This window comes from Galeopterus variegatus, unplaced genomic scaffold (assembly GCF_000696425.1).
Source record: "Galeopterus variegatus unplaced genomic scaffold, G_variegatus-3.0.2 Scaffold218, whole genome shotgun sequence".
In the NCBI taxonomy this organism is placed as follows: domain Eukaryota; kingdom Metazoa; phylum Chordata; class Mammalia; order Dermoptera; family Cynocephalidae; genus Galeopterus; species Galeopterus variegatus.
Window position 1 is genome coordinate 264,808 of NW_007726329.1, and position 14,989 is coordinate 279,796.

The window sequence follows — 14,989 nt, forward strand, 5'->3', positions numbered from 1 at the left end:
GGTTCAAACACAGGAGGCCTAGCCCCAGAGCTGAGGCTGGATAAGGAAGAGATGAGGATGGGGAGGTTGGTGGAGGGCAGGATCATGCAAAGAGGGCCCCAGGGCAGTGGGGTGCCATGGGAGGGTAGGGAGGAGGACATGTTACTCCACGCCGGCTGCCCTATTCTTTGAGGTAATGGGTGTCAGGGATGGGAGGCTGGGGGCTCTTGCAGGATACTGGTCCAGCTGTGGTCTCCCTGTGCCACCAGGTCCCCTGCCTATGGAGGCCATCGAGAAGATGGCCAGACTGTGCATGAGAGACCTGGATGAGGACGAGGAGGAGGGGACAGATGAGGATGACGTGGAGGCTGATAATGACTTGCTGGTGAGCACCCAGGGCAGGATGGGGGGATCGCCTGCCATTGCCCCAATCTAGCGGGCCCTCACGTCCTGTCCCTGACTGCCATGTCGCTGCATGTGGAGGCTGATAATGACTTGCTGGTGAGCACCCAGGGCAGGATGGGGGGATTGCCTGCCATTGCCCCAATCTAGCGGGCCCTCACGTCCTGTCCCTGACTGCCATGTCGCTGCAGGCAGAACTAAATGAGGTCCTTGGAGGGGAGCAGAAGACGTCACAGCCCCAGCCACCTGTGGCCCAGGTACAGCTTTGACAACCCTGCTCCCTTGAACCATACCCCATGGACAGTCTAGGGTTCAAGACCCACCCTTGTCCTTCTCAGCCTTGTGACCTTGGGCAGGTGACATGATGTCTCTGAACCCCAGTTTCCTCCAGTGGAAATCAGGGACCATGGTTTCTTCCCTGCCAGGGTAGGGGAGGCTGGCCCAGGGGCGATATGTGTTCAGTGACTGTTAGTCTAAGAGGGGTCACCAGCCAGACCATTCCCCCATCTCCTCCTGCAGCTGAAGCCTGCGGCCCCCTGCCCAGGGGTGGAGGCCACCTTGCAGGAGAGATTGGCTCTCTACCAGACAGCAATCGAAAGTGCCAGGCAAGCTGGGGACAGTGCCAAGATACGGCGCTATGACCGGGGACTTAAGGTGAGTGGGCAGAGGGCAGGGTGCTGGGATCCCACCATTGACCCCCCTCCACCAAGCTCCTGGCTTCTTCCAAACCAATGCTCACATCTTGTCTCAGACATTGGAAAACCTGCTGGCCTCCGTCCAGAAGGGCAATGCCATCGACGAGGGGGACATCCCGCCGCCCGTGGCTGTAGGGAAGGGCCCAGCATCCACGCCCAGCCACACCCCCGCACCCATTCAGCTGGTCACTACAATCCCACCAGCTCCGGAGCCCAGGGTCACCATGGAAGGGCCACCTCCCACTGCCCCAGCCTTGTCCCTGGGCTCATCTAAGCTCCAGCTGCCCCCAGGTAGGTGGCGGGCAGGGCCAGGCTGACATGGGACCTGGGTGGTCTATTCAACAATAGGTCCCTCTGTAGGGGCACAGACCATGCAGTGTTGGTTAGATATTTTAACACTTCTTGTCCCAGTGTCCTCATGCCCCTGAAGTTCATGAACACTATCCAAAGACAAATGTTATGGTACCATATATATAACAAAGCATTTGTCATTTTAGCCACTTTGGTGTATAGCTCAGTGGCATTCAGTGCTTTCACAGTGTTGTACAACCATCACGTCTCTCTAGTCCTGGGACATTTGCATCACCCCAAACAGAAACTCTACCCATTAAGCAATGGGTCCCCATTCCCCATCTCCCACCCCCATCCCCCCAACCCATAGTAACCTCTATTCCACTTTCTGTCTTTGTGAATTTGCCTCTTCCAGATATTTCATGTAAGTGGAATCATACCATATTTGTCCTTTTGTGTGTGGCTTCTGTCACTTAGCATGATGTTGCAGGACGTGTCAGAACTTCATTACCTTTTAGGGCTCAGGGATATTCCCACTCATGGAGTTGTAAGTGAATCATTCCCAAACCCTCAGCTTCTTGATCTCCTAAAAGTCACCTGCTGGAGGATGTACCTCCCAGGATTTTTTCCTTTCTAACCTCCCCCTAGGAAAGGCAGGCCCGCCTCCCTCTCTTCTAGAATATGTTTATTTATTTATTTTTTGGTGGCTGGCCAGTATGGGGTTCTGAACCCATCACCTTGGTGTGATAAGGCTGCACTCTAACCAACTGAGCTAACTGGCCAGCCCTCCTTCTAGAATATGAACACAGGGCTTTGCTCCTGGTGCACGTGCTTCCCTGGTGGGAATCAGTCAACTGAAGACACTGGCGTAGGTTTGAGAAAGTGAACATTAGGTCACTAAATCCTTCTGCAACCCAGCTGGTTTCTAAGCCATTGTTTTTGGCAAAGTTTGAGGACTATTGAAATTGTCACCTGAAATTTCCAGCTGAAATCAACAGAAATTTTTCACGATGGGGATTTGGCATGCAGCTTGATGGGAGTTCAAAGCATCGAATGACGTTGCAATAACAGGATTCTGTCTCTTATCGTCTACTCAATGGTGTGAAGCGGGTTTCTCGACACTTTAAAAAAGAACAGAAAGAAAGTAGGAAGAGATTGAATGGGGGAAACAGGAGCCAATTGTTAGGGGGTGTACCCAGCCCCAATCATGTCAGCAAGAGGTGCATTTCCAGTAGAATTTCACTATTGGTATATAAAAATTCTTTATCAAAAAAGCTTGATAGATTTAGGTTTTGCTTAATTACCTGCTACTAATAATTATAGCAGTAATTCAACCCGGAAGAAAATTTTTTAACAGTGAGACTTACAGTCATAGGAAATAAAACCAATCAATTCAGATCCCATACTGGCCAACTGCCAAAAAAAAAAAAAAACCCAAAAAACACCAATCAAATGTGAAGGTATTTTGCTTCAACCTCCACCTTTTCAGGGAAGTACACCTAAGTTTAGAGCAATTGGTCCAGTTGTCAGTCTGAAGTATAGTGCATGCCATTTAACCTGTTTCTAGATTTTGTAGACACTGGATAGTGTATTTATTGTAGTGTGTGTTTTGATACTAAGAATTTCACTTGCAGCTTTAAATTTAGAAATACTTCCCCCAGAAAACATATTGAGCATATTACACTGAAACTGTAACTAACACACTGTTTAAAAAGCATTTAGTCCTGGGTTTCCCAGCTGTGCAAACACACTGCATAAATATATTTTGGTTGTACAAGTCTATTAGAGGGTAGTCAAAAAAGGCTTTTGAGGGGCCGGCCCGGTGACGCACTGCTACAGTGCGCCGCTTGGGAAGCGTGGCGGCGCTCCCGCCAAGGGTTCAGATCCCACATACAGACCGGCCGCTCACTGGCTGAGCGAGGTGCGGGAGCAACACCAAGGGTTGCAATCCTGTTGCCAGTCCTGGTCCGGTGCGGGCGCAACACTGAGGGTTGCGATCCGATGCCAGTCACGAAAAAAAACAAAAAACAAAAAAAAAGGCTTTTGAGCAGACAGCTATATTAAGTCAGGATAAAGTTCCATGGGGGACATGGATGGAAATAAGAGAAGACTCAAAATTCCCAACTGCTAAAAGTGAGTCCTGGGATATTGTTTAAAAAGTGAATGTTGGGATATACCCAAAAGAATAGAAAGCAGAGCCTTGAACAGATATTTGTACATCCGTGTCAATAGCAGCATTATTCACAGTAGCTAAAAGGGAGAACCAACCCAGGTGTCCACAGATGGATGGATGGATCAACAAAATGTGGTCCATCCATACAATGGAGTATTATTCAGCCCTAAAAAGGAAGGAAGTTCTGACACATGCTACACTATGGATGAACCTTGAGAACATTATGGTTAGTGAGATAAACCAGGCACAAAAACAAATACCGTATGATTCCCCTTATGTGAGGTCCCTAGAGTCATCAGATCCACAGAGACAGAACATGGAATGGTGGGTGCCAGGGGCTGTGTGAGGGGGATGGGGAGTGAGTGTTTAATGAGGACGGAGTTTAAGTTTGGGAAGATGAGAAAGTTCTGGAGGTGGATGGTGGTGATGGTTGCACAACACTGTGAATGTGCTTAATGCCGCTGAGCTGTGCACTAAACGTGGTAAAGATGGTAAGTTTTTTTTTTCTTTTTGCTGCTAGCCAGTACGGGGACAGATGGTAAATTTTATGTTGTGTGTATTTTACCAAAATTTTTATAAGTAAAATAAGAAGTGAATGTTGGTGAGTTTTAAATCACCACCGTAGTTAAAATCCATTAGATTAAGAATAGTGTGATGGTTTTCTTTTTCAAATGTTGATATTTGGAAGACATGGGGAATGACAACCTTGGCCACATTTTTTTTTTTTATGAGGCCCCCACTCTGCCTGGGACTCCAAGGCCAAGGAGCAGGGGCTAGGCCACTTCTTAAACCGAAGGTGAAAAATAGTAGATGTCAACTTAAAAATGTGTATGGGTGCATAAAGCTTTCAAAGTCCTCTTAGGGGACAAAACAGCAGTGGCTCTAGAGCCTGCCAGGCTGGGGGTTGAGTCCCCACCATGTCGTCTTCAGGCTGTGTGATCTTGGGGAGGCAGCACCCCCTCTCTGAGCCTCAGCTCTCACATCTATAAAATGGGCTCAAGAACGGTCTTTGTTGTGAGAATTACATAGACATGGTTTGTGTGGTGAACTTGGCTCAGGTCTGAAGGCTTCCTGTGCATTGTTACCCCTTCCAGGCCCCTGCGGCCCTGGTCCCCTGGCCCAGTTGCAGAGCCGCCAGCGGGAATACAAGCTGGCTGCCCTCCACGCCAAGCAGCAGGGAGATACCGCTGCAGCCGCCAGACACTTCCGTGTGGCCAAGGTGTGTCCAGACTGATGGACAGGGCTGGAGGGAGAGGGCAGGGCGCTTCCAATGTTGCATGGTGGCAAAGAACATGGGCTCCTGAGTCAGGCAGACCCAAATTTGAATACTGGTTTGGTCGCTCCTTAGCTATAGCTTGCTGTGCTTCTTGGAGCCTCAGTGTACCCCCCCCTGTGAAATGGACATAAGTGTTGGAAGAGGATTGAGCAAGACGGTGCAAAAGAAGGGAGAGAGCTAGGAGTCCTCTGTCGCATGGCAAGGCATGGAGGCCCCCCACAGGGTCCTGGCCCCAGCTGCAGTCTCCTTCTCTTATCTCTTCCTTCCTTCTTCCAGAGCTTCGATGCTGTCTTGGAGGCCCTGAGTCGGGGGGAGCCCGTGGACCTGTCCCGCCTGCCCCCTCCACCTGGTGAGGCCCCAGCCCTGCCCACCCTTTGGGACTGTTGGAGGTTTCTACTGAGTTCTCCCGGATGCTGCCACTCCCACTGGTCAGGCCTGGGGACTCCCTTAGGGCAGACCAGCCTGGGGACAGGGGTAGCCAAGCAAGCCGCTCATTGGACTGGACCTCTCTGTACCCAGATCAGCTGCCCCCAGACCCACTATCACCACCACCGCAGCCTCCAACTCCTGCCACGGCACCCTCCACGCCAGGTAGGTTCTGGGACCCTCTGGGATAGGCAGGCTGGGGTGAGACAGTCTCCCTTTCCCTAGACTCTTAACCCTCCCCCATCTCCCCTGGGTATGGCCCAGAGGTTCCCCCACCCCCACGGACCCTGCTGGAGGCGCTGGAGCAACGGATGGAGCGGTACCACGTGGCCGCAGCCCAGGCCAAGGCCAAGGGGGACCAGCGGAAAGCCCGCATGCACGAGCGCATTGTCAAGGTGCGTGTGGCCAGGTGGGCACGTGGCCAGCCCCAGGAAACCTCGCAGGGAGCCCTAATACCTATGTCTCCCACAGCAATACCAAGATGCCATCCGAGCCCACAAGGCGGGCCGAGCCGTGGACGTGGCTGAACTACCTGTGCCCCCAGGTAGGCCCCGTTCCCGGCCCCCACCCCTCCGGGCTCTGAGCCTTTGCAGGTGCTATTCCTTCTAATGATACAGGCTCAGGGAACTGGCTGCTGCATGTCCAGGAATTCCACAAGCACACGATGGAAGTGTTTACACAGTGGAAATTGGCAAACACTAAAAAGCACGGGGATTCTTAGAGAGCCTGTTCACCAGTCCACCAGTGTCTTGTCCCCTTCCCTTTCACCTTTCCGAGTCATCAGGTTTCAGCTTTGCAGATACTTGGTCAGCCTCCCAGTGGTTAGAAGCCTCCTCTAGGTTCTCAGAGCTGCCTGTGTGTCCCCCATGAGAGTAACTGTCTCTCTCCATCTTGGACTCCTGTTACTCAGGGAGCCCCTCCCCAGTGGTTAGAAGCCTCCTCTAGGTTCTCAGAGCTGCCTGGGTGTCCCCCATGAGAGTAACTGTCTCTCTCCATCTTGGACTCCTGTTACTCAGGGAGCCCCTCAGGGCTTGTCCCAGGCCAGCAACCACCCACAGTGCCCAGTACACCGCCTCACACAGAGGATGCCCCACTACTAGTGTTGGAGTCTGGTCAAGAGAAGCTGGGTTGGGCTGGTCGGTTAGCTTACTCGGTAGAGCATGGTGCCTGTAACACTTAAGGTCAATGGCTCAACTGCCAAAAAAAAGAAAAGAAGCCAGAGGTGGGGAATGGTCTAGTATCTACACAGGACCAGGCACAGCTCTTTCCTTGGATTCAAAGTAGATTCAGAGGCCTGAGGCTCCTCAGCTCGGGAGGAACCCGTGTCTCTACCATGATGGTGGGGTGCTCTCCCTCCTGACCGGACCCCGCCCTGCCGCCCAGGCTTTCCCCCCATCCAGGGCCTGGAGGCCACCGAGCCCACCCAGCAGAGCCTGGTGGGGGTCCTAGAGACTGCCATGAAGCTGGCCAACCAGGACGAAGGCCCAGAGGATGAAGAGGATGAGGTGCCTAAGAAGGTGTGAGGGGCTGGGGCCTTGGGGTGAGCCAGGGGACTGGCAGCAAAGCAAAGTCTCGAGAGTCTTGGCCTTGAGCTGGAAAGAACCAGCCTCACCTGCCAGCCCTGCCACTTCCTGGCTGTGTGGCCATGGGCTAGCCATTTTGATCTCTGAGCCTCAGTCTTCTCATCTGTTAAGTAGGGAGAGTAATAGTCTCTACTTCCCAGAGCTGTTGAGAAGACTCAATGAGAACAGGGCCATAGGTTGTATTAAGTGCTGAGGAAGCAGAAGCTAAGGTGGCTCCTGTTGTCAGTGTTGGGCCTGACCCTTGGGAAATGGACTCATCGCAGGCACTGGGAAAGCTCTGACTTCCACTCCATCCCTCAGCAGCTAAACAGTCCTGTGGCTCCAACGGCCCAGCCCAAGGCCCCACCCTCAAGGGCTCCCCAGTCAGGATCAGCCCCAGCAGCCAAAGCAGCCCCCAAAGGCACATCCACCAGAGGTAGGTGTCCCTCTCCCTGCCCTGGCTGCCTGCTGCCCTGCCATGGGCCAGGCAGCATCTGCAGAGGCTCCCCTGCTCACAGCTCAGCAGCAGCTGGCCTTCCTGGAGGGCCGCAAGAAGCAGCTCCTGCAGGCCGCACTGCGAGCCAAGCAAAAGAATGACGTGGAGGGTGCCAAGATGCACCTGCGCCAGGCCAAGGGACTGGAGCCCATGCTGGAGGCCTCGCGCAACGGGCTGCCTGTGGACATTGCCAAGGTGAGCCCTCCAGGCCTTCAGGAAGTGACCAGGTGCCCACTGGACAGGCTCTGGCCCTGGAGTGTATTAGTCAGCATCCAGGCTAAGTTGCTGTAACAAATAGGCCCCCTAAGACAGCAGCTGAAATGAGACAGACATTTATGTTTCTTGCATGCAACACTCAGGGCAGCCTGGGCTCTGCAGTGGGAGGTCCTGTATTGCCTAGGTTCCTTCCATCTTGTTGCTCCACCACACCGTAAGAGATCATCCTTGTCCACATGATCTAAGTGGATGGCGTCCATCTTGAAGGAAAGGGTGAGAGAGGAAAAAGGCAGAGCAGTTTCCTTTATAGGAAGTGACATCCCTTGTGCTTGCCTTCCATTGGCCAGGACTCAGTCACATGGTCAGGCCTAGCTGCAAAGAACCCTGGGACATGTAGTATCTTACAGATTACCACATGCCCAGCCAGAACTCCATTACTCGGGAATGGGAAGGGATCAGATTAGGGGCGACAGTTAACAGATTCTGCCATTTTGGGCAGGACCATTCACTTCCCTCTGAGCATCATTTTTCTCCTTGGGGAAGTAGGTACAGTGACCCCCCACCTCAGTGAAAAACAGGATTCCTTACGTGCTGGGACAGCATCCAGATAGGAAATACTTGTGGAGCACGTACTGGGTGTTCAGCCCTGCACAGGGCACTGGGGACATAGCCTTGAACAAAATAGACAAAAATCTCCACCCTGCTGGAGTCAGTATTCTAGCTGGAGAGACCACAAGAAACACACAAACAGCCCCTTCTCATGGTCCACGAGGCACTGCACGAGCTGCCCCATCTCCTCCCTTCCCTGGTCTCCTCTCCTTGTCCCTTTATTCACACTCCTCCAGCTGCCTGGCCTCCTCTGTGTCCTCAAACACCAGGCACACTCCGACCTCAGGACCTTTGCACATGCTATTCCCTCTGCCTGGAATGCTCTTCCCCCAGATATCTGCTTGGCTCACTCCCTCCCCTCTTTAGGTCTCTGTTCAACTGGTGATCTCCGCGAGGCTTGCCCCAACCTCCCATCTAAAACCCCTTCCTTTAGCCCAGAACCCTCTGCTTCTCCTCCCAACTTGCTTTTCCACCACAGCATTCATCTCCTACTGTATCATACGATTTGCTTATTTCTTTTTGAATATAGCCCATTTCCTCCAAGAGAATGTCAGCCCCATGAGGGCAAGGATTTTGGTCTTTCTTATTCACTGCTGCATCTTCAAGCTCAAAACAAGGTCTGGTACACAGTAGGTACTCCACAAATGATTTCTTGGATGACTGAAGGATGGTCTCAGTGTTGTCAGATGGTGGGAGGACCAAGAGGAAAGAGCAGTGGTCAGGGAAGGCTTCTCCAAGGAGGGGTGACATTTCTGCAGAGTCCTGTGGGAGGGGACTGCTCATTGCCAGCCAGCTGCACCCCCCACGAGCCTCATCCTCCCCAGGTGCCGCCTGCCCCCATCAACAGGGATGACTTTGCCCTGGTCCAGCGGCCTGGCCCTGGTCTGTCTCAGGAGGCCATCCGGCGCTACGGTGAACTCACCAAGCTGATACGACAGCAGCATGAGGTGAGGGGTCAGCCAGATGCCCCCCAGAGTCGTGGCCCTCCCACCTTGCCCCTCACTGCCTTCTGCTTCTCCAGATGTGCCTGAACCACTCTAACCAATTCACCCAGCTGGGCAACATCATTGAGACCAGCAAGTAAGTGCTCCCAGCTCCGCCAGATGGGTGCAGATGCAGCCCCAGCTCGCCCTTGGGACCGGGGACCTGAGCAGGCTCTCGCTGGCAGGTTTGAGAAGCTGGCAGAGGACTGTAAGCGGAGCATGGAGACTCTGAAGCAGGCCTTCACCCGGGGTCTCCCGACACCTGTCGCCCGCTTCGAGCAGAGGACCATCAGCATCATCAAGTAAGGCCCCAGAGCCTCCTGGCCTGGACACCCCTTTGTGGAGGGGGAGGGGTCTGTCATCCCTGGAAGTCGGTGCAGGACTCATCTCTGGAGGGCAAAGGCCCTGGGGCAGGTGTGAGGTGCGAGTGAAGGATGGCGAGGGGGCGGTAACAGTGACACATTTGGAAACAAACATTTGGGGACACTAGTGAGTGAAAATGTGCATCTTGTCCCAGGGGCTTGGGTGAGCCCGTGGGAGACCAGAGCCATGTTACAGTTTTGGTGGTTGTTGGGCCTGCTCCTGTTAAGTCTTTCCACCCTAAGGTTGGGTGGTCACTGGCTCTCCTGCAGTTCCTGCTGCATCTAGGACAACCCACACCCCTTACCCTGGCTCCCCCATGTCTGCGTGGCCTGTCCCCTTATCTCTGCCTGCTGTCCTTGCTTTGTTCAGCTCCTGCCACACAGGCCTCATACAGTGTCATCTCCCCTGAGAGGCCCTCCCTGACCACCCTGTAGGAAGCAGCCTTTCCTGAGCATGCTCCACTCTCTCCTCTATGTGAATTCTCTGCAGAGTTGCTTTGTTTATTTCTCTATTTGTTTTTTTTTTTTTGGCAGCTGGCTGGTACAGGGATCTGAACCCTTGACTTCGGTGTTATAACACCGCACTCTAACAAACTGAGCTAACCAGCCAGCCTCTCCATTTTTATTTGTCATCTGTACATTCAGCTTGATTGGGTTCCCAAGCATAGGGACGGGGTCTGTCTCATTTACTTATATATCCCAGCAGCTAGGGCACTGGCTGGCACACAGTAGGTGCTCAAGAAATATCGTCAAACAAAGAGAAGGTCCCCCAGCAGCAAGGCCACTGGTTGGCACATAGTAGTTACTAAATAAATATGCAAAGACTGAAGAAAAGACCCAGAAGTTAGCCAGTGGCAGACCTGGACAGAGAATTGTTGTCTGTCTGATTCTAAAACTCGAGCTCAGGAGCCAAGATATCCCCAAAGGCCAGGGTGGGGTTTGTCCCCTGTTGCCACTGAGGAGAAAAAAGGCAGGCGGGCAGTAGGGCTGAGGTGCCTCTCTTTCCGTTTGCCTGCCCATCCATCTGCCCACCTGGAAGGATCTTCCCCGATCTCAGCAGCAATGACATGCTCCTTTTCATCGTGAAGGGCATCAACTTGCCCACGCCTGCAGGTGAGGGGGTGGCACGCAGGCTCCAGGGGCGTGGGGACCACCTCTCTGCCCAGCTCTGACCTTCATGTGCCCACAGGGCTGTCCCCCAGCGACCTGGATGTCTTTGTCCGGTTTGATTTCCCCTATCCCAACGTGGTACGTGGGGAGCCAAGCAGGGGAGGGTTTGGGCACCAGTGGACTACGAGGTGAGTCAGGTGGGGGGTCCAAGGCCAGGCTCAGGCCCGTGAGTTTTCCTGTGTCCTCTGTGGTCACAGGAGGAAGCTCAGAAAGACAAGACCAGCGTGATCAAGAACACAGACTCTCCTGGTGAGCCGAGGCAGGAGGCAACCCCACCCCATAGCAGAAGGAACACAAGACCATGGCCTGAACCCACCCAACTTCCTCCCACCTCTCTCCTGGCAGAGTTCAAAGAGCAGTTCAAACTCTGCATCAACCGCAGCCACCGTGGCTTCCGAAGAGCCATCCAGACCAAAGGCATCAAGTTTGAAGTCGTCCACAAGGGGTGAGCCAGGGCCACTGATACAGGGTGGGCTCCAGGGGAGGGAGCTGCCCTGGACTGACCCTCCTGTCCCCTCTGTATGCCCCCCCACACACAGAGGGCTATTCAAGACTGACCGGGTGCTGGGGACAGCGCAGCTGAAGCTGGACACCCTGGACTCAGCGTGTGAGGTCCGGGAGATCCTTGAGGTGAGAGGTGGACGTTCATCCGCACACTCCAGTATGGCCTAAGCCCCCCAGGTGCCCTCTCTGCTGAACCAGTCCCTCCCTTGGAAGTCCCAGACTTCCCCACTGCCCAGCCCTAAATAATCCCTGCACTCTGCTCCATTATGACCAACTGGCATCTCAGCCACACCCATGGGCTCCTATTTTGGAAATTTTCCTGGTTCTCCCTGATTCTGGCCCTGAGCCTCCAGCCACTTCCTGCATCCCTCTACCCCCACCCAGGTTCTAGATGGTCGTCGGCCCACAGGGGGGCGGCTAGAGGTGATGGTCAGGATTCGGGAGCCACTGACAGCCCAGCAATTGGAGACAACGACCGAGAGGTGGCTGGTCATAGACCCCGTGCCAGCAGCTGTGCCCACAGTGAGACTCCTGCCCATCAGCAGCCCCAGGGAGGGAGGCTTGGTTCAGGGGGACCAGGACTCTCAGGACTGGTTCTCTCCTCTGAAGCAGGTGGCAGGGCCCAGAGGAAAAGCCCCTCCCATGCCAGCCCCTGCAAGGGAACCAGGTAACAGGTAGGTGGCTGGGCGAGGCCATGCTGGAGGGAACCTCCTCTTCCTGTCTCAGCCCCTCCTAGACAGTTTCCCATCAAATACAATTTGAACTATATCCCTCCTCTACTTCAAAAGCTTTCCTGGCACCCCTTCTCGTGGAGGATCCAGTGTAAACTCAGCTTGATCTTTAAGACCTTTTGTGATCTCACCATTGTCAACATATCCAGCCTTCTCTCTCCCCACTCTATCCTGTTGGTTCTTGGCCATGCCTAGTTTTCACTGGCTTTTGGGCTTCTCCGTGTTTCGATCCCCTGAGCACCCCTACCCCCACCTTGCTCCCTGCTCCTCTTCCCAACTAACTTCTCTGGGTCTCAACTTGGCTGTCACCTCCTCCAGGAAGCCCTCCCTGACCATCAGGCATTGCAGTTGCCTGAGTGTGCAGCCATCACCCCCACTAGGTTGTAGGCTCAGCAGCACCCGGGTGGGCCTCATTTATCTCCTGCTGAAACCCTGGTATCCCCAACAGTGGTGTCTGTTGAATTACCTGGGTTGGGAGGGAATTCCTGCAGCCCCTCATCCCTCTCCAACCCCTTAGATCAGCCCGGCCCCTGCATAGCCTCAGTGTGCTGGCCTTCGACCAAGAGCGTCTGGAGCGGAAGGTGGGTGCCTGCCCCACTGGGCAGGGTGGAGCAGTACTGGGGGGTCTGTAGGTCCAGGCGGGGCCCTCACAGCCTCTTCTGCACTCTCAGATCCTAGCCCTCAGGCAGGCGCGGCGGCCAGTGCCCCCAGAGGTGGCTCAGCAGTACCAGGACATCGTGCAACGCAGCCAGTGGCAGAGAGCACAGCTGGAACAGGGGGGCTCAGCTGTCCGGAGGGGTAGGGGCTCAGGGACAGGCATTCGGTGGGGGAGTCGTGGGGGCTTCCAGGCCCCACCCTGACATCCCCCCACTTCCCACAACCCAGAGTACGCAGCCCAGCTGGAGCGTCAGCTGCAGTTCTACACGGAGGCTGCCCGGCGCCTGGGCAGCGACGGCAGCAGGGTGAGCTGAGCTTGGGCTGGGCGGGCACTGGGGGGCCTGCAGGGATTGCCCACCGACCGCCTGTCTTCCCCCAGGACGCCGCAAAGGAGGCGCTCTACAGGCGGAACCTGGTTGAGAGTGAGGTAAGCAGCTTGGGAGGCGTGGATGGAGGTGGGGGGCACTGTAGTTGTGGTCCCTGCCCCTGACCGCAGCTGCCTCTCTCCCAGCTGCAGCGGCTCTGCAGGTGAGGGGCCGAGAGGGCAGGCAGCCTCAGGAGAGTGGGCAGCCAGCCCACGGCCTGGCGCTGAAAAGAGCAGACGGCCACCAACCAGACAAGCAGACAATCAGTGGACAATCGGCTCTGGACTCGTCCCCTATCCAGGTTCCCAGCCCAGCCAGAGCCTCCGTGGCTGGGAGCGTCAGGGACGGTGCCCTTCATTCAGCGTGTGCCCCTTTCCCAGGCCTGGCTGAGTGGGCCTCAGAGAGAGTCCTGTTTGCACAGTCCAGGGGTATCTGGCCTCTGGCCTACCCTGGAGTAGGGAGGGTAGCTAGGACCAAGCCCCGAGGGCCCCTGCAAGCACTTTACTTCCTGTCCCTCCCTGGCCTTAACCCCCAAACCCTCTCACACCCCAAAGAAGCCGCTGAGGCTGGCCGAGCCCCGCTGGCTCCCCAGGGGGCTGCCTGGCCCAGCTGGGCCCCCAGGGCCAAAAAACAGAATAAACAGCCAGGGCCACACCCGACTTGGCTCTGTCCTGTCTTTGTTTCTTACCTTGGCTCTTGGTGGCCAGGGTGGGTCTCTCCACCCACTCCCACACCCCCTAGAGGTAGACAGGAGGTGAATGGGAGCAGGCTGGGGTGGGGAGCAATATGCCTGTGAAGGGTGTACTTGACCCTCACGCTTGCTGCAGGGGATACTGGTAAGGATCCATACATCTGTCACCCTGTGATTCTTCGGTGGGTGGCCTTGGGCGTTTCTGCGTTTGTATATGGCTGGGTCGTCCATGGTACTGCTGGGTGACCTGCGTGTGTCTCAGGACCTCAAAATCCAACTGCTGTTCTCTGGCTAAGGGACCTGGACGAAATTACCTGACCCACTTGGCATTCCAGAGCCTCAGTTTCCCCAGCTGGATTTGGGGATAGTGAGAGCTCCTCCTGCAAGGTTGTGGGGAGTCAGTGTGCAGAGCCCCCAGCAGGGTGCCTGGTCCATGGTGAGCACTCAAAGGGTCAGGCTTTATTGTCACTGTTCATCTGCATAGGGGGTAGGGGGACTTGTCCAGCCAGGCCGGCATGGTCTGCATACCTGGAGCGCTTCACTGGAGTGCTTTAGTCCATGCCCAGGCACCCGTGCCCTGGTACTTCAGCCAGTGCTGGGCAGAGCAGGCCCAGCCCTCGAGGCCCAGGTGGATGCTGTCTCCTTGGTTCACATCCCAGCAGAGCCCCAGTGATCAGTGCTGCTCTGCTGAGCCCCTCCAGGTTCAAGGGCCCCCTGCCTGTGGCCCACGCAGAACTGTGGGTGGCAGCCGGACAAGGACCTGCTCCAGGTTACCTGCTGTGTCCACCACGCGCAGGTGCATGAGGCCCAGGAAGGCCTCGGCCGCAATGCTCGTCATGTGAAGCTTGTTGTCTCTGGACAGAAAGGCAGGCATGAGGACAGGTGGCTGGGGAGGGCCACCACCGTCCTGACCCACCCAGCCACCATCAGGCACCTGAGGAAGAGGGCACGCAGGCGGGGCGTGCTGAGGAAGGCTTCGGGGCCCACGTGGCCGATGCGGTTGCCCTGCAGGTGCAGCTCCTCCAGGGCCTCAGGCAGGTCGGGGGGCACGAAGGACAGCTCGTTGTGGCTGAGGTCCAGCACCTAGGCAGGCAGGGCAGAGACGGAGCCATGGCGGCCCCAGGCCCTGGGCCACCCAGCTCAGCCAGCCCTCAACTCTTCCCCTCCACCCCCTTTGTGGCTGCCAGATTCCTCCCACTCACAGAGGTAAACTGAGCCCCTTCTCAGAGCAGGCCCTGTTGGAGGCACTGGGAGCACAGACAGATGGGGCCCCACCTGATTCAGTGAGTCACTCCTGAAGATGGTATTTCCTGCACATGCCTGATTACCTTCCAACGCTATCTTTTACTTACTCCTGATTGCCGTTGGCTGCCTTTCTCCCTAACTAGGGTATTTGGGGGG

General features: G+C 55.4%; 2 protein-coding genes across 2 annotated transcripts in view; one reads left to right on the top strand and one right to left on the bottom strand.

The window, feature by feature from the left end:
* The first annotated feature begins 252 nt into the window (after nt 1-252).
* On the top strand, nt 253-12,846 carry CC2D1A (coiled-coil and C2 domain containing 1A). Its single transcript, XM_008566014.1, has 25 exons — nt 253-364; nt 573-638; nt 901-1,035; nt 1,133-1,367; nt 4,635-4,759; nt 5,093-5,165; nt 5,336-5,407; nt 5,507-5,637; nt 5,714-5,786; nt 6,626-6,759; nt 7,126-7,240; nt 7,323-7,495; nt 8,950-9,072; nt 9,147-9,205; nt 9,294-9,410; nt 10,510-10,583; nt 10,660-10,718; nt 10,838-10,889; nt 10,986-11,085; nt 11,180-11,270; nt 11,529-11,666; nt 11,757-11,818; nt 12,393-12,456; nt 12,547-12,673; nt 12,761-12,846. Exons 1-25 carry the CDS (start codon nt 260-262, stop codon nt 12,844-12,846), a joined length of 2,589 nt encoding a protein of 862 aa, XP_008564236.1. The 5' UTR covers nt 253-259.
* Nucleotides 12,847-14,291: 1,445 nt separating this feature from the next.
* The window catches only part of PODNL1 (podocan-like 1), a 7,014-nt gene continuing 6,316 nt past the window's right edge, over nt 14,292-14,989 (bottom strand). Inside the window, exons 9-10 of the mRNA XM_008566040.1 lie at nt 14,523-14,671; nt 14,292-14,442 (exon numbers count right to left, since the gene is read on the bottom strand). Coding sequence (XP_008564262.1) covers nt 14,292-14,442; nt 14,523-14,671 — 300 coding nt within the window. The remainder of the gene's footprint in view (nt 14,443-14,522; nt 14,672-14,989) is intronic.

What these genes read in the sequence shown, in the direction of transcription:
- CC2D1A (XM_008566014.1), top strand. Translation starts at nt 260, where the DNA reads ATGGAGGCCATCGAGAAGATGGCCAGACTGTGCATGAGAGACCTGGAT. An exon ending in TGAACTACCTGTGCCCCCAG is followed by an intron (nt 5,787 to 6,625) that starts GTAGGCCCCGTT and finishes CCTGCCGCCCAG; the next exon opens with GCTTTCCCCCCATCCAGGGC. An exon ending in ATTTCCCCTATCCCAACGTG is followed by an intron (nt 10,719 to 10,837) that starts GTACGTGGGGAG and finishes CTGTGGTCACAG; the next exon opens with GAGGAAGCTCAGAAAGACAA.